At 39.6% G+C, this 27,169-nt stretch overlaps 1 protein-coding gene across 3 annotated transcripts in view; it reads left to right on the forward strand.

Moving 5' to 3' along the window:
• The window catches only part of STRBP (spermatid perinuclear RNA binding protein), a 33,414-nt gene extending 19,929 nt beyond the window's left edge, over positions 1-13,485 (forward strand). Inside the window, exons 11-17 of one of the 3 annotated variants that reach the window (XM_010287816.1) lie at positions 479-678; positions 2,959-3,117; positions 5,290-5,424; positions 6,320-6,460; positions 8,142-8,265; positions 10,321-10,365; positions 12,946-13,389. In XM_010287816.1, coding sequence (XP_010286118.1) covers positions 479-678; positions 2,959-3,117; positions 5,290-5,424; positions 6,320-6,460; positions 8,142-8,265; positions 10,321-10,365; positions 12,946-13,022 — 881 coding nt within the window. In that variant the 3' untranslated portion in view covers positions 13,023-13,389. Of the gene's footprint in view, positions 1-478; positions 679-2,958; positions 3,118-5,289; positions 5,425-6,319; positions 6,461-8,138; positions 8,266-10,320; positions 10,366-12,945 lie in introns of all 3 variants that reach the window. The other 2 variants (XM_010287802.1, XM_010287808.1) reach the window with 2 other exon arrangements.
• The last annotated feature ends 13,684 nt before the right edge of the window (positions 13,486-27,169 follow it).

Below are 27,169 nucleotides of genomic sequence, written 5' to 3' on the forward strand. Positions count from 1 at the left end.
GCTACTTGTTAGTCTCTCAAGACCTCCCACAAGAAAAATAAAATGCTTCATCTACAAAACATTGACATCGCCTATATGCATCGACTAGACACGCCTCAGCATTGCTGGGATCCAGGCCGTTCTGGGGGCTGTTTTCATTGTGCCACTTCGGTGCCAGTTCTGGATCTCGTTCCTCACTGCATATAAAACTTATTACTTCTCTTATAGCAGCCAGGAATAATATAGCTAGCTGCTAAAGAATTGTGTTAACAATATAAAACAATGGGTAATTATAGTTGTTACCCAAAAGTGGAATGGCGTATTAAAGACTTAACAGTGTTATGGCTATCCTCAACCTCTGAGAGGCTGAGGCTTTGTTTTGCTCCTTTATACAGACAGAAGGCACTGAAATGCAAACTGTTTCATTTTCTCTTCATCTTGTTTATGTTCATTTTCCCTTTCTCTTCCCGCTCCCCCCCCCCCCCCCATCTTGTACTAGTACTAGATAGTAAAGCAATAGATCTCATGAATGCTCTGATGAGGCTGAACCAAATCAGGCCAGGGCTTCAGTATAAGCTGCTGTCACAGTCTGGTCCAGTCCATGCCCCAGTCTTCACAATGTCTGTAGATGTTGATGGTACGACATATGAAGCATCAGGACCTTCTAAGAAAACAGCCAAGCTCCATGTGGCAGTGAAGGTAAGGCAGCCTGAAATAATGTGCTAACCCCAGATCTTGGAACAGAGAGTATGAAATATGTTTAGAACTGGTTATTACTTTAAAAAAAAAAAAGTTAAATATTGGATGAAACAGAGCTGCTACCTATGTACTCTAAACACAGCTTGGCATGGTTCAAAGAGCATCACTGGTTTTATACTAGCAGAGGAGAGGGACAATGTGGGAACGTGGAAGAACAACTTCCCAGGGCTCAGTAGGTCAGCACATGACAATGGATTGAATGTGGTGTTTTCAGTTCTGGACTGGAGGGGTTCAGTTTTGTTCTGTTCTACTCCTTCCTTCTCTTGGTTTGAAAATGGCATGTTGGTGGCTCCCTCTTTCTCCCTTTTCTTCTGTGTCCATTCCTGGGTTGTGAGCTCCTGGAAACATGGAGTTGTTTCCTGTCTTCAGTGTCTGAAGAGTACCTTTGTGCACCGGGATAAACCATGTACATAAATTATTGGTCTCCGCTCAGTGTCTCAGTAAGAGACTCGTATCATTCAGGCAGTAGTCAGCCTACTGACGCTTCTTGTAGGTGCTCTATATGACAGAGCTTAGGTCTGTAAAGCAGTGATAGACTGGAATGTCCAACATGAACATCCTTGTTGTACTGCAGTGAGGACAGTTCAGACTGCTAATGCAGACTGAGCCTGCTGGGTTTCTGGGAAGAAACAAAAGTTTCCTACAGACAATTCATGTGAAAGAGAACCTGCTTTAATAGAACTGCACTTATGATAGGAACAAGCCCATCTGTCATTCTGTACTTCATTTTGTTTTGAACAAGAATTTCCTTTTTAGAAGCTTCATCTGGCAACTTTCTGCTTTCCTTTGATTTCAGCTTTGAAAATCCCATTGTCCCATGTGCTTTCAAGTTCAAAGTATCCAGAAATATATGAGGGAATGTATTGTTCCTTCGGGAAAAGTAGCTCTCTGTATGCGCGTCCTTCCAGACCTTCTGCTTCGTTCTTTTATTTTTGCCTCCCTCCCTGCAGTTGTTTAAAAAAAAAAACAAAAAACAACAAAAAAAAAAATCACACATCACCAAAAAACCTGCCCTACAAAGCTGTGACTTCTCTGCCCTTGAACCTCTCTGCATCAGCCAGATCTGTGCTGGTGCCTACCCAGCTCTGTTTTCTCTAAATTTACACATACACAAATCCTGGGCTACATTTCAAAACACCCCTGATTCAAGCCGAGAAGAAACTCGTGGTGTGGTAGAGACTAGCTTTTTTTCTTTCTTTTTTTTTTTTTTCCTAGCAGATATGGGCCCTGCTTTCCCAGACTTGTAGGAAGGAATAGTATGACCATTTCAGTTTCTAGATCTGACCTTTTTAAAATTCAGAATCCCTGAAAATGCAGTCAATTGTACCACAGTTGAAAGGGAGCTGAGCCTGGAGGTGTCCATGCAGTTCTCAATTCAGTGTTGGAACGTAGTGATTTGCAAACTTTGTTCTTGGGACTAAATTTTCAGGGTGCTTCAGGTTCTTTTCAGATTCTTCTGGCCCTGTGTCTGGTACCTCCATACAACTAGGTTAGGTAGCTGGTTAAAGGAGAGGCTGGCCTTGCTAGCGAAGGATGTTTTTGAAGGAACTGATGAATAGTACCTTAATCAGTAAGGTTTCATTTGCTATACAGCTGCTGGTTGTAGGCAGCATGGAGGAAGCTTGGAGGTTGTGGTGTGGCTCACCAAGAGGCAGGCTTACTGTGGACAGATAGTTTGTTACTCTGCTAGCCGGCATTCCTTCACCTCCCCTCTCGGCTCAGGAATTTGCGTCCTGTACACCTGCTTTGGAAGCATCTACCCTCTGGTGTACAATGTACGGTGCTTTAATTCTCATAAGACTGTTTGTCTTGTTTGCCTCAGAGTCAATCTTGAGCTGTCCATATGCAGAGAGAGGGGGGGAAAACGGTGTGCAAAACAATCTCCTTGTCATACTGTTAGTGTCATGCAGTGGATGCACTTCTGAATTTTCATCTATTATTTTACAAGGAATTCTCAAGATGGTGAATGATGCTCATGAGTAATTGCTATCTTTGAAAGTAAAATTTCTCTCTGGAGTGTTGATTCCACTTTTCGAAACGTGAACTATTTTGCCCATTGCTGTTGTGTTTTTCTCCATTTCAATACAGGAGAAAACATACTCCTAAGCAACCTGCCTTTATTAAGTGTATGGTGGGCATTCTTTTGTGTTGTGATCAGCTTTGTATTTGTTTCTGTACTGCTACCTATTTTACAGTTCGTTTCATGTGGGTTTGTTGTAGGTTTTACAAGCAATGGGGTATCCAACTGGTTTTGATGCAGATGTGGAATGTATGAGTTCTGATGAAAAATCAGATACTGAAGGTAAAAATGAAACAGTGTCTTCAATCTCAAGCAATAATACTGGAAATTCCACAGCTGACACCTCCGCTACCCTAGAGGTGAGTATTGCATTAGAAAGTACAAGTGATGGAGATGTGTGGGGCTTGGTTCTCTGTTTTGGGGGGTTTTTCCTCTTCTCCCAGAAGAGGATGGTGTTTTAGCCAAGGTGGTGGATGACGAATGAAGAGAGATTTTTCCAGTCTCAGATCTGCTGTAGACTTTGTGCCACTGTGGACAAATAACTGATCTTTGTGCCGCCTTTCCTCAAGTTTAAGGTGGGGTAGCCATCTTGTCCTCCTAAGACCATAAACTCTTTAAGACGGGTGTTGTCTCTTCTCGTTAGCTTATGTATGGTCTTACAACTGGGACAGCTCCATCTTGTTTGGTGCCTTTGGGCTCTAGTAACACAAATTTTACAATTTCTCTTTTGTAATAGAGGGTTTGTCAAAAAAGTATACCTACACAGGTAGTATTTTAAAGTGACACACATGAAGACCAATGAAAATATAAACATTCATTAGGAGATATTAAGAAATGTAGAAGCTAATACCTGATGCATATTGAATACACTAGAAAATACTGCATTGAAAATGCTCCAATTTCAATATAATATACTTTAATTTTGGCACTTGTAGCTGAAGTCATACTGTAAGGAGCATGCTGTGCTTTTTTTCTCACTGAAGTTGTTGAAGTTATGGGAGATGGAGTATTCCTCAAAGGACAAAATTTGAGTAACTTTTAACTTTGGCTGAATGTCCCCAGGAATCAAGCTGTAATGGGTCTATACTACATTAATTGGATATTTTCTTAAATTATTTCTGGTATTCATTTCTTTTCACCATTGAAAAAACAGGAAATTCTAAACTCATGCTTAGATGTCACCCTTTTCACGCTTCTCTTTCTGATTTCCTCAACCAGTGTTCATAATTGCCACCAGGGATTTTAGAGAAGCATCTTATGTAAAGACTAAGTAACAGCTTTAATTTGTATATTTGTTTGTCTGCCTGATAGCTCTGCGGCAAGCTCTCTGCGGGCTGTGCTGATAAACCATTGTAGATCCCTGCTTCTTTTTTTGTTACAATGCTTTTTTCCAGGACTGCAGGGGGGGTTGTGCTGTAAATATAAGTAATTGTTCTGTTGTTTGAATTTTTGTCAAGATGTTAAAACATTTCCTTCACTTGGAAACCACTTAATTTCCAAACAGTGCGTAATCATGGACAGCTTGATTCACATATGTATTTAATCTACTGCCACATTTCCAGACAAAGGAAATGGGGGGTACTTTATACTCAACAAACTGACCTGTTAATTTTCCTTTTAAATACACATTTATTATACTTTATCACAAAAGCGGGTAATATTTTAAGACAACCAAGATATTTCCCAAGCTGCATGACTTTGTTTCCATGTTTACACTTTTGAGACACTTTCAAAGGGCAGGTCCTGGTACTAGGACTCCTCATCTTTATCCAAAGTAAGTTGTTTTTGAAAACTTTGTTTTGATCCCTTAATCATCTTTTTCTTCATCAGTGAGTAGTCATTCGTATCTGTAGCTGAGTGCATTCTAATGCAGGCTGATACGCTGGTGCACTGACATCTCAGCTTCACCTTCCTTGCTTCCTGAACAGTCACAGGTATTTCTGCTGAAACATGTGAAGCGGGATATGAGACATCTTCAGAGCTCAGTAGTGCCAGGACGTAACTAGATCGAGCAGCAGAGATGCGTGCAAGGCTGGGAAGGCTCATCTCTCCTTTCACTGATAAAGCCTTCGATTTCAAGGAACTTGACACCGGGGCCTCAGCTTCAGCTTTGGATACTCAGGGTTGAAACTCCAAGTGCAGGTGGTGTCATGTTCAGTGTTGTATAGACACGGACCAGGCCACGAGGACAGTGGCTTTCCCCAACAGAAATAAAGAGGGTGTGACTTCTTTTACAGTATTGTTTGTTCCCCTGCCATTCTTTAGAGACTACTTCCCGTCCGCTGTTTAGTGCAGGAGCATGTTATACTGAAGCCAAGGCAGTGTTGCCTTTGATACAGGCCTGTTCCTGGGCAGCCTGCCGAGGCCTACGTGTCGGGAAGAACAAGGTTTTGCAGAGGCTTGTCACAGTGATAATGCCGGCATTCTCCAAGTGGCTGCCCATGTGGCACTGTAAGGCACGATGCTGTAGATGTCTGTCTGCCTTTTGAAGAGATAAAGGCTCTAAAGCAACACCATAAATGTCTCTCTAGGTAAGAACTCAGGGTCCTATACTCACCGCGAGTGGCAAAAACCCGGTGATGGAGCTCAATGAAAAAAGAAGAGGTCTGAAGTATGAGCTTATCTCTGAGACAGGTGGAAGCCATGACAAGCGCTTTGTGATGGAGGTGAGTGAAGCAGAGTTACAGTTAGTAGGTGGTTTTATTAACTGTGCTTTAGTCTTTGGAGTTGCTTGCCACTACAGTGCAGATTTTTTTGTATTTTGCTTTTTGCAGTGCACATCTCTGATGTTTTCAGGGTTTTGTATCTCTTATTGCTGCTGTGATGATTAGACTGGGGAAAGGAATGTCTTTTATGCTTTAGGAAAATACAATGAGAATTAAAACTGGATTCTGACAGCCCCAAACTACATCATGTCTTGACATGAGGAGGAGGAGGGAAGTAAAAGATTTACAGCTTGACAAAGTATCTGATTTGCAAATTTTGCAAACATACTTGTTAACCCCATGTCAGTGACCTGACTTGAATCTCCTGTTGCCAGCTTACCAGTGGTATTTGGAATGGCTGTAGCAAAAGGTACACTCATTTGATTTCTTCCTCTACTTGTGCTATCGCCGAAGTAGCACTGGGCTCTAAAGTGGTATGAGGTAGCATCCCAGTTAAGCAGTGTAGGTATAGTGTCCGCAAAGATGTTGGTAAATAAGGCATGGACAGAGATGAAGGGAGCCTCAAATGATTCCTAAAATCCCTGTTTCCTGGTGGTATCATTCATCTGTTGAGAAGCTCAAACATATTGGCTAAATTCAGTATCCAACAGATACGCTGGTCCTCTTTGAATTGCACTTGTAACTTCCAGATTCCTAATACCTGCAATATAATGGTTCACAGGATCACTCAGGTATTCTTTATCAGCTTCATAATCTAGAAGCAATAGAGATTTGTCACATAAAACACTGAGGTGTTTTTTCTTACTATTGCAGTTTTTTATGGATGGCACATCATGATGCAGGATGGTATTCCCAAGGATAAATACTAGGCATAAATTCATGTTTCAATTTTCAGGTAGAAGTAGATGGGCAGAAGTTCAGAGGTGCAGGCCCAAATAAGAAAGTAGCAAAAGCAAGTGCTGCATTAGCAGCACTTGAAAAACTGTTTTCTGGGCCTAATGCAGCAAACAACAAGAAAAAGAAGATTCTTCCGCAGGTAAGAATTATTTGCTTTTTGGACTGCTCTTATCACAGCTCTGGGTTGTTCTCTGATACAGGAACTTCTGCAGGAAGCAAGTGATTTCAGTCTCTTGTTTTATGCACACATGTAAGATTTCTATTTTTATTCCTCTAGAATACTTATTGTAGTATAACAATATAATCTGAGAGTTGGGACCATATTGTGGGAAATATAGTAGAAAGGGAGGCACAAACGAAGAGAGGTCCTGATTAGCTGGAGGAGATACAACTAAGGTCAGTGGCTCAACCAGTGATGGTGCGCACATCTGTTGCGTTTCAGGCCAGAGCCATAGTGTGCATCATGTAAGATGCGCAGACTTAAGGGATAGGGCCTCTACCTGGCTATAAATGACTTAACTCTAGATTCTGGAGTAATCTGAGGTTTTTGCACCTTTTTTGCGACTTCTCAACTTTTCAGATGAGCCATTTTGTTTCATGGGGAAGACTTGTATAATAAAAAGCTCCATCTTGTCCATTAGGTTTAGCAGCCACATTGATCTCTCAGATCTATTAAGATTAAGGCTGAACAGACCAGAAACTAATCAGCAGTGTTCCTCCTCCAGGGGACGACAGTCTGAACTAAATCCTGAGGATTACAGTTTGTATCTTTTTTTGTGCAAGTATGTTAGAATTAAGATTTTTCTTGTCACTTCACATTGGAGCAGAACATATCATAAAATACACATAAAATACAAAAGATGACAAATTAACTCTTATTTTTGTTTTTGTTCAGTAACTAGTAAGTCCTCTCCATTTCACTAGGACCTTTGGTTAGGAGTATTTCAGTTTCCATTAGTGTAGTGAAAGTCTAGTAAATGAGAAAAACACTACCTCGCAAGATAATGTTCCACATGCAGTTAAGATCTGAAAATGACCTCTGATTCAGGGACTTCCTAAATTCTGAAATTTCTTTTTTTGTTGTTTTTCATGTGTTCTTTTTTCAGTAGGTCAATGATGGCACTAACTGCCAAACTTCTCTTTGAAATGCCCAGATTTGTATGATTTTGTTTTCATAGGCAGTCAGGGCACCTAGAACAGCAAAGCAGCGCTCTGACACGCTGGGCAATACCAGTTGCTGTAACTCCTCGCTTTTCTTTCGCTTGTAGGTGGAAACAATGGGAAAAGGAAGGAGGCATTCTAGTGAAGTAAGGTTAAAGCAGTCCAGTGTTGTCATGAGGTGGTTATTTGTTTTTGGGGTGAAACCCTGGCCCTGCTGAAGAAATGCGGGTTCAGAACAGTAGGAGAGAAGCAAAGACAATCTTGTAGATCAAGAGGGGAAGCTTGTAAGGAGGTGGAAAAGACAGAAGCGAGACGCAGCAGAGAAAGGGTCAGAAGCCACTGGTGTTCGTGCATGCCCGTGCAACCAAAACTGAGGTGAAGAATGCGCAGTCTGACCACGCTGACTGCCAGGTCTGAGTGAAGTGAACGCGCTCCTGGACTTGGTGTGTACTGCAGTCAGTGACCTGGCAAGGGACTTGCTTGGTTTCTGTCAGTCAAATTCTTTAGGACAGTTCATATCTATTCTCTATTCCACCTTTAAGAAGACTGGCGCATCACTAAAGAGATTTTTTTAAAAGGTGGTGCTTTAATGCAGATGGCCTTGTATTGCCAGCAACACTTTCACTTTCTGAATTGCTGTTTTTTATTACTCTGAGCAGACTAAAGGGGTTGTCAATACAGCTGTTTCTGCAGCAGTCCAGGCTGTTCGAGGCAGAGGACGAGGTGCTTTAACACGAGGAGCATTTGTTGGGGCAGCTGCTGCTACTGGATATATAACGCCAGGTAAGACATGACACTAATAGCGAACAGTTTCATTTTTGTCTGCTGGGGTGTTCTTTTCCATGTGTGTCACTCACCTATGCAAGTGGTTTCTTCAGCTTTAATCATCTGAGACGAAGTAGAAGGGGGAATTCATGGGGCTTTAAATCAAAGAACTGAAAAACTGGCAGTACCTGTCCTTCACGAGTGTACAACTCGAAGCTCCACGTGCACAGAGCACATGGTTATGGGCATAATGGCTTTCCTGGCTTCATTGTATGTCATCTTCATAGTTCACTGCCATGGCACAAATCCCAAAACTCTTTGCGCAGTTGGCAGGCTCTGGAGTTGCTGTGCTTCCAGAAACCTTCTACATGAACTGTGCATGTGAGCACAGCATCCATTAGTAGCTTCTGTGGTGGCCAAAAAAAAAATCAAAAAGAAAAGAATTTCTGTTTGAACTCTGGCTGTTGTTGATTGATCATCCCTGCTGCACTGTTCTGATTAGCAGAAACATCCAAGGGCCTTCTGGTTCACTTTTATCCTTGGTGTTTACCATACAGGGCAGGTGAGTTACTAATCAGGTTATCTCACTGCGGATTCCTTAGGGAGCAGGTTTGCAACCATCAGAAACAAAACTGTTCCAGCTTGAAGAGCTGAAGTGCTCAGCTACTACTGGCTGGTACAAAATAACATAGGGTTTTATGTTGTGTTGTTTTGTTTTTAATATGACAGGCATATAGAGCATAAGGTGTTAAAATGTAAATGCAAGAAGATTTTAAAGGAAATGCTCACTTTCTCATTCCCCTTTTCGAACTGCACCGTTATTTGTTACTCTACAACATGTCTGAAGTTTGCAGGTGACCTGTGAAGGGAATCTAGACATTGTTTTTACTTCAAATAAGAATCACAAATTTGTCAAAATGAGATGCTGGAGAATTCTTAGTCAAAGCAAATCCAATAGCTTCCCAAAAATAAAACATATTCCTCATGCTCAGGTTTTCAGATTACAGCGTGAGCTCTAATTATACCCTTCAGCAGTTCACACATGCTAATAGCATAGCCCTGTTGCTTGGTAGTCTTGCTTCCTGGCACAGTCCACAGCATGTTGTCTTCATTGTTCCTGTATGTTGATGTAATTATAAATATTAAAAACCAGTAATTCATTTTTAATAGCTGTTAACATTGTTTTTGGAACTGTCTTTCTGCCTGAGGAGTCATTTATGAGACACTTTAACCTGCCAGGGGCATGCTTCTTGCCAGCATGGAATTACTCCAGAAATAGGTTTAATTTCCCAGTCGCTGTAGTTGTTAAGCTTTTATTGGCCTTGGCCTTCACAGATTATTTCTCTTCATCCTCTATTCTCAGAAATCTCTTGCTTTTTGTGACAGACACAAGTGATCCCACCAGAAAAAAAAAAAAACCTGTAAAGCCTTCAGGAACTACTGAGATGCAGTAACCAAGATTGGTGTTACCACTGTTGCTTTTTGTCCCACTCTAGAGCCATGCTTAGCTCTTTGGGGAAAAAAGATACTGTTCTCTGTTTGCCTCTAGGTGTTCACATGGCCTTTGTGAAACCTTCTTTCGTGTGTTAGAAATGGCAGCGAAAGCAGAATTCACAGGAGCTTTACTGATGATGATGATGGTATCTGCCACAGGCATGTAGCATTCCCCTCTTTATAATGGAAGTTAAGGAAAATGACTGTTCTCTGCCTTAGGCTGTATTTGTATTTTAGGAAGAGCATAAGCAAGTATGGGATGTCTGCCTGGATCATGCCAACTCCATGCTCTGACAGTACAGACTTGAGGGCTTCAGCTGAAATCAAATGCTAGGGAAACGAAATACAAAACTTAATTCTTTGATGTTGAGGCTTAAGAAAGTCATTGGGTAGCTTGTTCTTCAAGCTACCATGTAGGAGGATTTTAGTGTTTTCAGCAGTATTTGTATGTGTTAGTGTGAGTTTGTTTTTTCTGTGGTCCTGCTTCACAGGTCCCTCCCTGTGTGTTGGTGTGCAAATACTGATCGTCTTCCGATACTGTAGGAAGTGAAACCCATCCCTTATCTGTTTATATTGCAGGCTACGGAGCACCGTATGGGTATAGTACAGCTGCGCCAGCTTACGGTATGTATAGCCCAATAATTAACAAATTAGAAATTATATAGAAACTGTTGTGGCAGTCCAAATATGGCAGTCCGAGGAGAAACTCAAAGAGATTAAACCTCATAAACCATGACAACAACACCACTTTTATGCCATAACCTTGTGGTTCTTTTTTGGTTGGAGTAGCTTTTTTGCCTATGCTTTGCCTGATTTGTGGAAGGACTGCTTGTTCTAATTGCCTGTTCCCTTTCATACTGAAACTGAATTGAAGTAGTTTTCTTACTTTTTACAGCCAATCTGTGCTCCATTCAAAGACTACCGAAGGGCCTATTTCAGCATCTCTGACCCCTATTTATCTAAATGGCATTACAGTATCATTGGCAAAGTGTTTGTCCCCAAGTGTAAGTGGCTTGTGGACAAAGCTCCCTTAATGCTGTCAACTCCCTGAAGTCCATGTGCATATACACCTACCCCCACACCCCTTGCAGGCTAAAACACTGCTGCTTGAGACAAGCAGAATGGTTTTTGTGTAGATTATACCATTAGCAATCAGATTGCAAGGAAGCTAGGACATGGCGATTTGCCACAACGCTTTTTACTAAGAAACACAGTGATATTAGGCTGGCAAAGCACTGGTTTCATGAAGATTGTAGAACAAACTAATAATTGGAGAACTACGATGGAAAGGTTTTCCTTAACTCAGCTTCTCCCTACCCACTGGCTTTTTTTATGCTAGACTAACAATGCATACCTCTAACCGGCCCTTTTGGTTACTTTGAATGAGGTTTATGTGGCAATGGGAGCACAGCACTTTGGAGTCAGTGATATGTCTTGGCACACAAAAAGCGAGCCCACCAGCAGCAGTCCTACTCTCCCCTCTTGTCGCGGGGACTGGGTGAAAGCCTGCTACTCAAGTGACAAGTTGAGTGCCTTTCAAGGCCTGCAGTTTTTCATATGGGAAGCTAAGCCTTCAATTTGCTATTACTTTTGTAGCTTTTGCAATACTTGTTCCTCTCAAATTTCTATAGCTTGGGCAATACTAACTCCCCTGATAGCATTATAAAAGTTAAAACTATTTTGAAATGTTGATTTCATTACTGTCTTTTAGAGGTATGAGCAATAAACACTGGAGGAATGCTGCTGCTTTATTGAAAATACTCACTTTGCTTGACTAAGACCAGCTGGTCCTATTCTGTACTCCTGCAGTGGAAAGGGGATGGAGAATGGGCCCACGGGCTGCACTCAGTGTGGAGTTCTCCCTTCAAAATTGAAGCAAACCTCTCTAGTTTTAGAACTCCCGCCCTACTGACTGGCCAAGTACTTTGACAGAACAGCAGTACTGTCCCATTGAGTGTACTCTGTGTGGTGTCATTTGTGTTGCGTTACACAAGGAATAGCTACATGTTTTCTTAAGAAAAAACAAAAGGAAATTTAGTTTAGGGCTTACTTCCTGGTATGGATTTTTTAAAAATCCCTTTGGTTCTTTCCAAGCAATAGTCATAGACTCTAAGATAAGTGGTATCTGCATGTATGTATTTTACAAGCAGTGACACACAGTGACGTAAGAAGAATCCCTTCCCTGCTGAGGAATACAATTGTTACCAACTTTCCTTGCAGCTTTTCCTGCTTTTTTCATTCATTCCTTCTGTTTTGTGTTTTTTCTCATGATGCCTATTTTGGGAGCTGGATTTCAATCACTTAGCTGTGTATATGTGACATATCACTGACTTCAAAGCATTGTGGAATTGAATGCCCCCATTTTTCACATAAAGAGTTTCTGTTTTTAATGTCTTATGATTGTGATGCGAAGTACTGGGATAATGCTTTCTGGCTGTAAGGTAGACATGTCTCTTTGCCTTTGTAAGCTGTTGCATGTTGGGAAACTTCACTTTGATCATCTGGTGCTCTGGAATACCTGCTGTTGCTGCTTTGTGATTTCTAAATGGATACATAGGTTAAATACTAGAATCTAAATAGGCCGGATTAAAAAAACAAACAAACATTTAATTGTGCAGAAGTTTGTGAGGCCACAAGAACTCTATAATAATCATGAAATCAGGCAGATATTAATCTTTCCAGATTTGCCACTTCAATACAGGAGAGGAAATGCAGAATAATGAAGCAGATGCAGAATTTACTGTAGGTGCTTGATTTCTGGCTGACCTACCTGGATGCTTATCAAAACTGCTGAACAGTTTCCCTGTGAATTCTTTTACACACAGCAGTGCCTGTTTAGAATATCTGCAATTGTAGCTGGCCTGTGCAATCAACTCACGAGCACAGAATGAGATAGCAGAGATTAATTATCATAAAGATTATGAAGTAGAGCTTCAAGTCCAAATACACACTCTGCTTTTGAGAATATTGCTTACTTCAATTTTACCAAATACCAGGACAAAAATACAAGCAAACTTTAAGCTAACCATCTGTTTGAAATAGTGCCAAGTGTTGAAGTGTTACTGTTTATGGGACTCTGCACCCTAAAATCACATTGACTGACTGATCTGGAAAAGGTTAATGAGAACACTACTGTAAGCTCTTATCTGACTTTCTTGGATCACTGAACTTATTTGGAGTCCTCTCCCTTTCTTCTCTCTGTAGGTTTACCCAAGAGAATGGTTCTGTTACCAGTTATGAAATTCCCAACTTATCCTGTTCCCCACTACTCATTCTTTTAGCAAATGGCAGAAGCTAATTCCTATTGATTGAACAACACAGTACAGTACAGAATGTTAGAAGAAAAAAAGCCTTTTTATCCTGTTTTCTTTGAACACATACTTGAGCAAAGTCATTTGTAAAGAAACATTTTTCCTACTTTTTGATTTTAACAAAATGCAAATTTAGTTCTCTAAAACTTGAAAAAAATGTTCTGTGAAATGTTACCTCATTTTCAAATAACTTATACCAGCCTTCTGTTATAGGGAAGAACTAGAAGCTTAAATCTTACGTTTTAAATGAAGTATCCGATTATGTAAAATTAAATTTGTGAAGGATGTATAGAATATAAAACACTGATCACAAATAAACTGTTTTGTTGTAACACAAGAGTACTGCCTGTTTCCTAATGCAGTCACAGAGATTCAGTTAATGACCTGTATTTGTTGTAGGGTTATTAAATGCAGGGCATAGTTCTTTAAAAAAAAAAAAAAAAAAAATTAAAAATTTAAAAAAAAAAAACAAAACCACACAATAGAAACTTTACAGTTAACATTTAACTTTGTAAATATTATGGTGTGTAATAAACTTAGTAAAATATGGGTTAAAATATTGTTTTATCTTATTTTTTTATAGTTAAGCATCAGTACCTGAGTTTCCTTATAAACTTCAAGATCAGCATACTGTAACTGATTTTTAGACACAGTCTTAATTATCCAAGAAGGCTTTTCACTTGTACACAAAATACTGAAAAACAAACGAAACAAAGAGAATTAATCTTAGGCTGTCTCTCTGTATTAGGTTACATTCTGTGAAATAAGTATTAAACAAAGGAAGTTCCCACAGAAGGACTCTTGTTACGTAGTTACAGGGATACACAGTTAGTCCGTATTGCCCAGAGAAAGGACGACAATAATGTTACAATCAAGTTCTTTAGAGCTCAAAAGCTGCTTGTTTTCCTTTCTTTTCTGTTTTTACAGAAAAAAAAAGAAAAAGAAAAAATAAAAAAATTGTACTTGTTCTTGTGGCCTTCTTCACTTTTAAGATTGTCTGCCCACCCTTGATTTTCCATCCACCATTTCTACAGAAAGCATTTTAGTTGTCAATCTTGTATTAAAATAAGGGTTCTCCTTTTCCCCCTTACATTTATAAGAATCTAAAGCAGCAACAAGGTCCCCATGAAAACTTGCTATTTAATTGTCCCAGTTCTTGTTGAGTGCTGCTGTGAAAAGTGACACACTTCAGCCATAGGCCAGTACTTTTCTAAGAGTTGGTGCTGAAACCGCGAGCATCTCCTTTCTGCTGAGGAGGGTGTGCACCTGTCTGAAATTGCAGGACAGGCCCCAGCTCCACGCTGCCTCCACCTGCGCTAGAACTGCTGGGGCTCCAACGGGGCAGTCGGGGAGTCTTTATTAAGGTATCACCCTACAAAATAAGCAGCATTGCTGGTTGCACTTCTCAGACCTCACCCGTTGCTTTTCAGTAGGTTTTAGTTCGTGCTCTTTTAAAGCCTGCCTTTGTACACTCCGTTCTCCAACAGCCTCTGCTGCTGACGCAGGGGGAGCTTTATATGTGAAGAGGGTGTAAGAATGGTGCTTAAGGCAATGTAAAGTTCCTCCTTCCCTACGCCCCCCACTACAGGGAAAGAAATATTAGAAAAGCTTAATAAGGGGTGACTTATATAACAAGCTGCTTTTCTTGGAATTAACTGCAGCTGTTATTCTTAAGCTAAGTATTTGTGCTTAGGAATGTGTTTGTATCTTAAATGGTTTTTTTTCCTGCCGTAGCTCTTGCTTTCGTTTGGCGTTGGTGGTACTTTAATAAAAAAATGTAGATTGACAAGTAGTGGTGAGCCTGCTGTTGTCATCCGTGTGTTAGTGCTGAAATAAAGAGCAGGGTCTTGGGTATGTAGTCAAATTGAGTGGTGCTCATAAATCACTGATACATTTTGCTGGCCTATGGATGAAAGGAAGCCATCACGGAGCAGAAAAAGCATGGCTGATACAAGCCCATTTTTGTTAATCAAATACTCATTAAAGGAATCTTTCCTCTATACACATTTCCCCCCCGCCTCTTTTGGAGTTCCCCTGATTGGCAACTGTTTGTGGTTTTTTGGGTTTTGGGGTTTTTTTGTTGTTTTTTTTTTTTTAATCCCTAGCTTTGTAAAATTTCAAACAAAATATTCTCTGAACTAATTCTATGTGATGAACATTCATAAGCCAAATAACTTGTTCTTATTTCAAAAACAAGGAGGGCGCTATGCTCTTTTCCAACATGATGGCAGTCATTTCAGATGATTTATAGAAGTCATTTTTTTTATTTTTTGTCATTTGTTGGGAGTTACTAACCACATTGTAAACTTGCCCCCTTGCTGCATATTTTACATTTCTCTGCTTTACTGAAAATATGAATGAGCTGTCAGTTCTTTGTTTAGAAAGCGGTAACCTTGGAAGTGTTAGATGTTTCAATACCTTCAAAGAATTAAGAGTGGCCGTTTTACAATGAAAATTCCACTTGCAGCTGAAAGAGCAGAGAAATTTAAATGGAGCTTTAGCTTCAGCCAGTCTCTGAAATTAACATGAAGTTTTTGCTTCTCTGCTCTTTTCCCACTGTAGGTGGTTTTTTCATTGACAGTCCCTATTGCCAGCCTCTCAGCATCGCACCTTTTATTATTCACTTGGGCCCTCAAGATTTCTTCTCTGACTTCTAGAACCATCAGGTTGTGTGGCTCGAAATGGCATTTTGTACATGTCTTAAAAGCAAGAACAAACGTGGCTCGTTTTGAGGTTTCTCAACTTCAGACATGGAACCTGAGCTTTTTTCCTTTTTTTTAAAGTGTTTTTCTCACTTCTTGAACTTCGTTCCATTTAATGAAAAGCAATACTTACTCCAAGCCACAGTCCTTTCTTTGGGTACATAGCAATAGATGTGTATATACTACTTGTTATTTCTTTGCACTAGAAGGGAAAGACTGGTGTGTTGGGGGGGGATGAAAGACAAACACCAAAACAAGAAATGAAACCTTGCAGAGTGCCTGCTTTAAGCAGTGAATCCTGCATTTACTTTCACTATTTAAGTACTTCAGCATTTTAATACTATGACTGTATTTGCACGTTTCCTGTAAAAATTGCTACAAAAATTTGCAATGGTCACTCTTGAAGCAGTAGTGCTTTGCACCATTGTGCATGTCAGCAGACATGAAATGTAGCAAAAAGGCAAAAGAAAAAAATATATTTTTCCAAAATCTAACTAAATGATATATTCTCTCTCTCTTTGTCTCTTCCCCACATCGTTAGTATAAGGCACAAAAAGGGTAGGCCTGAACTTGACTTTCAAATGGATTGCTTTTGTGTGTCTCAAAATCACCACCAAAAGACAGGAAAACATAGTATTTGGTAAACAACCAGTTCATTAAAGCTTTGCTGCTCTAAATTTACTGAGGTTTTTTCCTCTTAAATACTGTATGTTGGTATTTTGAGATTGTGAATCAGCAATAACTGAAAGGTGAATGTTTTTTTTAATGGTATTGGAACATCTATATGTTGCAGCTTAAGACTTTTAAGCAGTTTTCAGCAGGTTAATACCACTTTATTCTCATTCTCTCCGGACCTTCATAGCCATATGCACTTGTATAAAATAAGCAGAAATGTAGTGACTGTAAGCTGAGATCGTGATATAAAAGGTAAGAGATTTTACTTTCAGCTTAAAGAATATTTTTATTGCTTTTTTCTAAAAAAAAAAACCAAAAACTCATATACCTGTGAAAATCTTGTATATGGCACGTTTTTATTATGTCATGTTTAACTAAATGTTTAAACAGGTAATACATAGGTCTGAATTCCAACTTTGTATTTTTCAAGGCCACTTCAAATATTCCAGTTTCAGTTAAAAAAAGAAAATATTACTTAACACTTTGAAGAAATTGTTTGGTTTTATCAACAGACTGTTCTCCTTCAAGTATTTTTCTCTTGTGTAGCATAAAAAGCTGTATTGATACTGCTGTGTGTCAGGCACTGCATTCCTTGTGTACCTGTGGAAAGCATTTGGGTAGATACCAAAGCCACGGCCATGGCCTGCACTGAAAGCTGTACCATGGTTATAGGTACGTGGAATAAAAATTGGGAGTGGAATGTGTGGTATTATCTACCTAATACAGAGAGAAATTATTTCCCTCAACTATTAAAACTAAACTCTAAATGAAGAATGAAAGACTTTGATATTACAGTTAAAATCTGCAGAGATCCAATTACACTAGGCCAAATTAATTCATGAAGCAGCCAGGTTTGCTTTCCTCTTGTGGGTGCAGTGGGAGGAGAGGAAGGCCGGCAGGCAGTGATTTAACTCTGCATGAATAATTTGCTTAACTGTGGTTTTCTAAAGCTAGAAATTAGGATACAGCCATCCATAAGTAATTCTTTTCAATTCTGTAGTAAATATTTAACAAATACTTTATTTGGATTTAAAAGAGTTCGGATTATGACCTATATGGTGCACATGATATGTGTAGTTTTAAAATACTAGGGTTTTTTTTAATTTGCCTTTATATAACCTTGCGTTACGCAAAGTTGCATAGTACAGTGCTGCATAACTGCAGTACTTGCAGTACTTGAAGTTGCTGGAAACAACTCTTTTTATAGAAAAACGGTTTAAAAAAAAAAGGGGGAGGGAGTTGATGTATTAGCATTTTAGGGTCTCAATTCAGAGATGAAAGCATAAAAACAACCCTCACTGATCACAGTTTATACTGGTGTAAAACAGGAAAACACTTGGTATGGAATATGTAGTAATATATCAGGCCCAAAGCTTGTCGTTTTGCATCCAAATATAACAGCAAAAATAAACTGTATTTCATTTCAATATTGGAAACATCAAATTCAGTAAATAACTGCATGTGTAGGTTATCCATAACTCAGGATATATCTGGATAGAATTCATAGGCTGATACAGAAAAATAGCTGTTAAATATAGTTAGCTTTGCTACTGTTGGCAGAAAGCTGATCTTGCAAGCAGCCTATATATTTGCACCTGGGGAAATGAACTTAAGGAACTGTACCAGTGACTTGTCCATGGAAGCACATAACCATTTGATTACATTTGCAGGTGCAATTGATGAACCATCAGAATGTCCTTCCCATTTGGTGGTGCAGGTTTTCATCTGCTGTTATCTTCAAGGTGCAAACTTGGGGCTTGGTCTGAAGCTCACTTAAAATTCAGTTAGTTCTTTCAACCTGTCAGGCTAAGCAGTCCTGATAGCGGAGCAGCAGGCTGCTCTGTTTCCTTCGGAAGATAGTATTTTATATGTGTCAAGGCAATGTTAAGGTGCATTATAATGAACTTCTCTCGAGTATTCCTTTCTAAGCTTAACTGATGTCAGTCTGACAAGCACTGTCCAGTTCAAGGACTGATTAATAAAATGTCTTGCTGACTCTGATCTGTTTCTTTGTGGCCTCTACTTGGCAGCTTTTAATCCATCTGTATTGGTTTCTATCACAACTGCTTTGACTGTGAATTTCTGTATTTTTCTGTCATTACCCTTTTAACTCTTACAATCCTGTAAAAAAGCATTCCACTCTTCTGCATTTTTTTTAAATTCTCACTTTGTTGGATCCCCTCTTTATCACTGAAAAGATACTGAATTTCTCTGATACATTTTTGTTCGTAATGCAAGTCCTTATGTCCAAAATTTGTCCCCTTGCCTTTGCTGCACCCCTTCTCAGTAGGACAGACACCACTTCCTGACGTGCGAAATACACAGTGTACTTAAGACTCCTAAATCCTTGTTTTTGCAGCCACTTGGAATCACTAAGATCCTAAGGTGCAAGACTGCCTAGGAACCTGTCTCGTGGACAGTGGAACTTGAGCAAAACATTCCTGTGTATTGAAGTGTCACGGATGTAGGCTCCTTAAGTGCCTAATATATTGGCATTTGAGAGAGCAGTTAAATTCTAACAGTAGGTTTTAACCTAACTGAAATACCAGGCTCTTATCTGATGAGTAATTTGGGTAACATCTGCTTGATCGATGTTGTCACAAGCACTGTTTTGCTAAGGCAGAACTAGAAACTCCTTTCTTCTACATAATACTCCCAGGTTTCCTTTTAAAAGCCTTCTCACAGAAGCATGGTGTGAAGTACCTTTTCTGTGAGATTAGAGGTCCATTTTATAGCTACTGAGCTTTATACTTCTGGGTATACCTAACAGCCAAATATGTAAACCTGGTTCTATATGGTTTGTGCAGCTGCTAGTATCGTTGCCTGTTTTGTAGTACCTTTTCAGTGAAGCAGAAATGTTACTTTATAGTTTGAATTTCTGGTTCATGGAAAAGAACTGTGAAAAAGTTCCTTCTGATTAGTACATATATAAATAGGATACCAGGAAAGTCTGTGCCTGTACACTACCCACCTCAACTCTAGTTTAACTAACCAGATGACAGTGTGTATTTTGGGAGATGGTGTCTGGCACTTAAAGGATTGAAAGATGCCAGAGCTTTACAATGAAGAGTTGACCTGTTTCATGGGTTACCTGTATTGGAGGTGGATGGCATTGCCATTGACTTTGGAAGAACAACTGTAAGCTTCAGTGGTCTGCTCGGTTAACATTGAGGAAAGTGAGGCTATTTACAGAATGAGGATAAAACACAGACTGTTCCAGTGTTACAACCGCATTTGTTTGCGTTTAGCTGCCTTGCATACAAACCCCTAATCAGGCTGGTACTTGCTCTCCCTTTCTACCAGTTTGGGTTTCAGGGGACCACATGAGGGAGAAATGTATGTATAACCAGCCTGCTGCACTGTCTGACTGGTGTCCGAGGTGCCCATGCAAGACAGCAGTCCTCCTTGGGCCATCTCCCCTTCGGAGAATTTCATCCCAGTTGACTTCTTACACAATTGTAGCATTGGTGTAAGAGCAGCATTGATATGACCTTGCTGTAAGGTCATAGATTCTAGAAGCAGTGTTTTCCTTTGTTTTGAAATAGGTGAAAGCTAGACAGAAGTCTTTTTTAGCAATTTGTCAGCACATGACTTCAGAAGACACCTGGTGTTATCATATGTATGATACAAATCAGCAGGTAGCTCCTCTCCAAAAGTGTACAGCTCTACAAGGAGTTGGAACCCTTAAGTACTGTGTACTGCTAACCATACCTCAGCATTTTTCCTCCTGATGGGTGAGTGGCAGATGTAATGCTTGTCATTTTCCCAGATATGCAGCTGTGAATTTTGAAGAAATATGGTATTTAATAAAGTAGGACTTCAGTCCTACTTTGCCAGCCATATGAGATTTCTCTGGGCATGTTCTATCTAGAGAAGGTTTTAAGGCAACCAGATTGGTCTGGAGGGCTTGGCTAGCTGAAAGCATGGTACATGATGCTTCCTGCCATCATGTTCTCTCTCTCTGCCAGTGCTTGCTGTCTTCCTTAAGCACGCATTCAGGAGCTGGAACATGGTGACCTTATTCCTGGGAACTGTGCCACTTGGATGGAGGGAGGCCAGCCTGTGCTCATGAAAGGAATGTGTAACATGCAGCCTCTGTTGCCCAAGCAATTTCTGTTGGACACAGTGCACAGTCCAACCCTCACAAAGGCAGTTTAGTGCCTGGGTAGGTGGTTCCTAATCTGTCTAATTTGCTGTCATGTAGCCAATGTGACTTAATTAGATGATTCAGCAATTGTCATGGTTCCCACTTATGTACTGTAAAGTCACTGCTGCTGTGACTTTCACTGCAGTCAAATACCTTTGCTTCTGTGAATTCTGTCCTTCCCTGCCTTTTCTGATCACCTTCTAGCATTCCAGTAAATAACTGATTCTCTCAAATTATGGTATTGTTACATAGAAGTCTAGATTCTTAAAAACTTTTAATCAGCCTATGAAAAGCTTCAGAGAAACAAGTTTTACTACAAATATTTCAACTCATTCTTGTGCCAAGGGACTATTTCTACTCATTTACAAAGATTTGTGAAAACTACTCTGGTATTCTGATCTCTGGAGACTGGGATTCTTTTCTGAGAACATTTGCCTTCTGGTAGGAAAAAGATTTGAAGTGTGTCTTACTCAATAAGAGACTATGCCTTCTAGCCACTAAGTGCACAAATCTAAAATTATTTGAGGCTTTTTGCTTTCATTGAACTATTGAGAACAATTTCCCTGACCACAAGTTCCTCGTGTAATTAGGAAGTAGAAAATGAAGGAAGAGTGGCATTAAGATTTTTCAAGTGGTCTAGGAAAAAAAATCTCCCATTTGCTGGCTGTTTCACTATGGGACATCAATCTCTCACTTCTAAAACTCTAAGATAGCAATAAATGTGAGCAACTTTAACTTGCCATCCCTGATCCAGTCCCAGCAATGTCCTTGCAGAGTGAGCCTGGCAGTCCCTGTCTTTTCAGTCACCAGGACCCTGAAAGAAAGTGTCCCTTGTTCCATTTTTAATTCTGCATCTGTACTTCTGAGCGTCCATAGATCTTCACAGTCTAGAGGTGGGATTTGTGAACATCTCTCCAGAAATGTATAAATGAAGAGCAAGCAGACAATACAGTATTTCAGTCTTTATTCAGCAAAATTACAAGTTTCCCTCTGCCTCTTTTGCTTGGTAGGCTAAGATACAATCATTCAGTATTAGAACTTCTTGCCTTTAACTAAATTCTCTGTGGGCAGTTGCCTGTTACTTAATCAAGGGAAAAGTATGTCCCAGCTTCAGATGAGTTCCAGGTCACAGAAGCAGCTTACAAAAATGGCTACTATTTCTGGTGGCTCTGGGAAACAGCACAAGAACTCTGTTGCAGTGGATTCTTTTGGATGCATGATGAGATATGTAAATAGGAAGCTCAGATTATATTTCTCAGTTGTTAAGCTGACTAAGACCTCTCCTCTCTGGCATCTAAAGAATGAACATGAGCTCTGCTGGACTCACTGAGGAGTTCTGTTAAGAACAGTTGTACTGTCTTAAAAAACAGTAACTCAGCTTGAATGTTCAGGGCACAGGCCCTCTTGTGCTTCCTGCTGAATAAATCTATTGAAAAATGAGGTACTTTATTGACTTGTTTAAAGCAAAGCAAAGGGATAGTGTAGTTGCATCGGCTATGTATAGTATATGAGACAGCTTGTCTAAGAGCTCATTCGTTTCATTCTTCTGTTTTAGCACATCTAGTTTTCTGTCAATCTGATCCTTACTGTAAAGTGGAAATTCTGGTAATAGTCATTTTAGAGCAATGCACTGGACAAACTCGGCACTGAAGTCCTATGCCTATGGATTGTGGCTGCAGTTTTCACCCATACTTTCTTTTTAACATTAACAACTTAAGCTAGTAGTTATGCATTTGACTTTAAGAGAATTATCATCAAAAAGCTGTTTTATTACTTAACCCCAGAAGTTATGTCTCTGTAGCTTTGTCTCATCTAAATCCATACCTATTTATGTCCACGTTTTCTAGTGCTCCTGAAACACCTTCCTTTTTCCCCATCCTGCTTATAGAAATGGGACTGATTCAGTTGTTTGTTTGTAACTATGTTAAAAATAATACAAAAGCATGAGTAGGACACATATGCCTGTTCCTCTAGTCTGGGGTCTTCTAGGAGAAAGGGTGCTTTGTCCAATACTGTGTAGGTAATGCAATGCCTTACTAAAAGTAGCTGTGTGAGTTTTGTAAGAGAAAAGTTCATCATAGTATGAGATTTAAATTTAGCAAAGTGGGGTTTTTTTCTCCAACTCTTGTGGCTGCATGAAACATTCCGACTACGTGTTTACCTTGACGTTTAAGAGGAGCTGAGTGTCCAAAAGTGGTATGTGGAGATGTGCAGTTCCACAGCAAATTTCTTCTTCTGGATGCTGTTTTATCTTGTATTTGGTGCCTTAACTCTGTACTATCTAAGCTTATATATACTGTACCACAGGCAGTTTAAGTGTTAAGTGTACTTTGAAAGAACCCATCGAGCCTAGTCTACAGAAACTGTTGCAAAGACTGAAGCCTTCTCAGTGGGAGAGTTCTCTTCCATGTTTAATTAATAATCAATTGATAAAGAAGAGTTGCAAGAATTTAAAGAACATATAAAAATTTTGACCACAGATTGAGGCCAAATTTATCTGATTTCCAACTAATTAAAGGTACAGTCTCCTCTATGCTGTGTAAGTAAACAACATCAATGTTTTACAGCTAGCCAGAAATGCACATTTTAGTAAAACCTCTGGACTGTTACCTCTACTAGAACAAATTATACTAATTCTAAAAGGCAGTGAATGTAATTGGCTATCCTTCATTCATTGGTACAGGGGAGCTGGAATGAGTAACAGGTGCAATTAATTTTTAATTACAAATCAGCACATGGACTTAAGCCTCATTCTTGCCTCTTACCTGGATCTAGAAGCTCTAGGTGCCTTATGCTGCTTTGCAGTTCGCGAGGTGTAGTGCAGCTTCTACTTGAACACACGCTTGCTGAATGTATCTGGTCCTGGCAGAATGGACTGAGGCAAGAGAGAGAGAGAAAATTTTAAAAAATGAAGCTAGAATGCTCTTCTCCAGTCTAAAGGTTGAGCATCATAGGAAGCTGGAGCAAAAGTTGTACTGCCTTTTCCAAGTCCATTAATACAGTCTGTGGTAAAACCAGCAGGTTTATGTCTACTGTGGTAAACCAGAAGCCTTAGTATACTAAGAGCAGGGGGAGATGGCATTGTTTTTTCAATAGTTTGTAAGAAATTAGGTAAGAAGTTTAAGCTATCCATATAGCAGGCTAAAAGCTGCTAGTGATGTTGCTACAGAAGATTAATTTTTTTTCTGTTCAGTGAACAAGTCCGGGATGCAAGGTTTTCCAGAGGAGGAAGAACAACAGGAGAAACCCAATGAACAAATTCTATTTCCTGATGCAGCCCTCTCCAAAATAGGGAGACTGCTCCTGGCAGTGTATATAGCATGCAGCTGAATCTTGGGAGGGAAAGGAGTAATAGTAATTTCCCCTAAAGGAATACTAGTACCTTAATTCCTACAATGCCCACAGTATTCTAGAGAGCTTTTACACAGAACAGCATGGCAACAAGGGAAAGCAGATGCTGCTTCCACATCTACATGTTGTAATGTACATATTTCAGATTGCGAATATTGGTGTAACTAGTTATGACAAAGTAGGTTCACCTTACCAGAAAAGCGTATTTTAACACTCTATCCACTTCTGCTTTTTTTAAGCTAGAGGGGAGTTAATTATAGCACTCATCTGTTTCGAAGGGAGTAGAGCAGAAGGTAAGTTTTAACTTCATACTTTGAAGCTGCTATGAATTAAGTTGATTAACAGTGTTCCATGGAAACAACCTGATGTACTTACGTTATTTTCTTTGTGCTCAATTCTGTGTTCTTAGAAAAGCACAAGCTTGTGTAAGCATAATCAATACAAAGTTACTCAGGGTACTGTGTCATCTCAGCAGGGGACACTAACTGCATGTTAAGTCAACAGGCACATGTAAATCAAGCTTAATTAAGAGGAACAAAACATCTTGGCAGGTTTTGCTTTACTACTGGCACTGTTACAATTTAATGATCTATGCATATGGAAACGTGTGTATTGCTGCACTCCCTATAAACCTTGTCATTCTGTAAGGGCATCCTGTAAACTTAAAGTAAAATGTACTCATTGTAGGAGAGAGAGTAGTATTCTTTCATTATTTCCACAAAGAATTGTTCATAAGCAGACAGAAAGTGATACTGCTTAAAGCAGAATAATGGTGGGCTGAAGAACAGCATTCAGAGCAGTACAGCTTTTGAAAAGTTAGTGATTATATGAATTTAATTATGAAAAGTCTAATTTGCTGTACAGATTATTTCCTGTGTTTTTAAACTAGTATCACTGTTTCCCTGCTCGAAATAACACAATAAAGACAAGTGTACTTTTCTAGTAACATCTGTTGCATGGAAATACACATACTGGAAGAAAAGAGAGGCTGTACTGCAGAGAGCATATTAACTACAGAGCCATTCTCTGGGCAATGCTGCATAATTTAAGAGTGGGTAAATATGCCTTCAGGGACAACACAACATAGAACAGATGTTTAAAAAAAAAAAAAACACCACACAGAAAAAAAAGCCTCAAAGCTTTGTCCAGTCATACATTTATTCTTCCATGAAAAAGGGACAGGTACATTCATATGCACTTAGTGAGTTATATATCAGACATCACAAGGGTCCTTAAGGACAAATGTTTTAAAGCTAGTCTCCTTTTGGACAGAAAAGGGAAGAAGTTGACTCCGTCTTCCAGTTCCAAAGTGCAGTGTGTTATTTCTGACTCTGACCCTAAGTCAATATTTATTGATCAAACTGACTAAGCTTTTTAGGTTGACAAGCTCTCTACGAAGCAATTCTGTTCTCTCAAGCCTCTGCAGGGGCCAGCAACTGGTGCTTAACTACTACTTCCACTCCAGAATGTCACCTGTCCTCCAGCTGTCCCAGAGCCATTCTGGGCTGCTTGCACTTCTAAGAGAGCAACACTTCTGGGGGGGACTGTCAAAAGCACTGAAGTACTACAGCAGAGCAAGTCCCAGTGGGCTGTATGCTTTTTTAAGTCCTGTCCAGTTCTTAGTGACAAAGTTGAGCATGAAACCTGTACTGCCAAACATACCAGCCCCTTAATGAGAAGGGCATCTATGGGAAGTGGAGATTTTGAGGAAAGGCTAGTGTTTTCCAAGTCCAACTCATAAGTTTTTGCCTTGTTTTTTTAAATGGTTGAGTTTCCACCCACCAAAAATCACCATCAGTCAAATCAATTAAAACAATTGCTGCTAATTTGGACTAAAACATCCCCCCTGTATAACCCCAACTACCACCACCCATCCACCTAGAGAATTCTGAAGCAAAGAATCCTCAGGAGGCAGAGCCCTGCTAAGAGTCTGCACACCAGAAGGTAGACAGGAAATCTGGAAGTGCAGTATAATGTGACATTTCTGATGACAATTACTTCTACAAGACAAGGAAAAGACAAAGGCAGTGTTTTGGGGCAGTGTTTCATGCTCAGCAAGTTTGCAGAGGGAAGGAATGCAATTCTATAAATCACTTGTACTGTATTTGTGTTTCTAGACTTGAATGAATTTCACTTTTCCTTTGTGGGTCAGCATAGTAAACATTAAAGAAAAGGTCTATTTTTCTAAATCTCTTTCACCAATAGAGGTCTGACCTGCAGCCAACAGATGGATTTATTTATCCACAGAGGACAGAGTGTTTATTTTTACACTAAGGTTGGATACAGTATTGAATAAAATGTATGACCTTTGAACTATCTAAACCTTAAATACTATGAATAAATTCCACAGATGAGTAACGTGGTGGACAATTCCATCTTTCTTCCCAATAAATCTCTCTCTGAAAAGAAGTCACCTAAAATTAAAGTTCCAAATGAAGTACAAGAGATCCTTGTGGTCTAATTACAGACTGCTTTCACAGTATTTAAGATTTCTCCGCATTTGTAATCTCTAGAGAACAATAATGATTAAACTATTCCTCACTATACTGTAAATAAAGCAACTTCAAATGAAGTAATTCAGCAACAACCTTAGCTATTTATAGCATTAAAAATGTAATCTGAACATTCAAATTGTCTTAATTTGGTAGCAGTTGAGTGGGAAGAAAAATAACTGCACACAATTTTAAATTCAGCTGTATCTACTCACTAGCCAAAAAAGCCTGCAAATGTAAATAAATGGAATGCTCTTTCTTTGTACATTAAGTTGCTTCCTCACGTGATGCTGTACCCTGTACACTTGGCTTCATTTGGCTTCTGTGTTGTGGTTTGTACGCCAGCCACTGTTATTAACTGTACACAGCACTTAGATCTGCACTGTAATCTTGGTTCATTTGCCACTTACTGTAACCCAGTGCTGCAGACTCTCTGTATATAAACCCGTAACCATGTCCCATTTGCTTCCAGTAGCATACAATAAAGGCTTATCTCTGTAAACAGGAAATATGGCCTTATGATTGGTTTGGGGGGTTTTATGTTTACAGTGAGGAAACTGGCTTGTTTTTTAAAGCCTGGGAAGCCAAACCACAGAAGTCCATTCTACTTTAGTCAGGCAACAGGCTCAGCAGAAAGGGGAGACAGGCTTCCTAAGGCTGCAGTTTTATCAGAGATGATTATTAGCAAAGTTGTGACTCTGTGTTTACATCTCAAAGCACATTTATGCTGTAACAAGCAGAATGCATTCC

The sequence above is a fragment of the Phaethon lepturus genome, unplaced genomic scaffold, assembly GCF_000687285.1.
Source record: "Phaethon lepturus isolate BGI_N335 unplaced genomic scaffold, ASM68728v1 scaffold14560, whole genome shotgun sequence".
NCBI lineage: Eukaryota > Metazoa > Chordata > Aves > Phaethontiformes > Phaethontidae > Phaethon > Phaethon lepturus.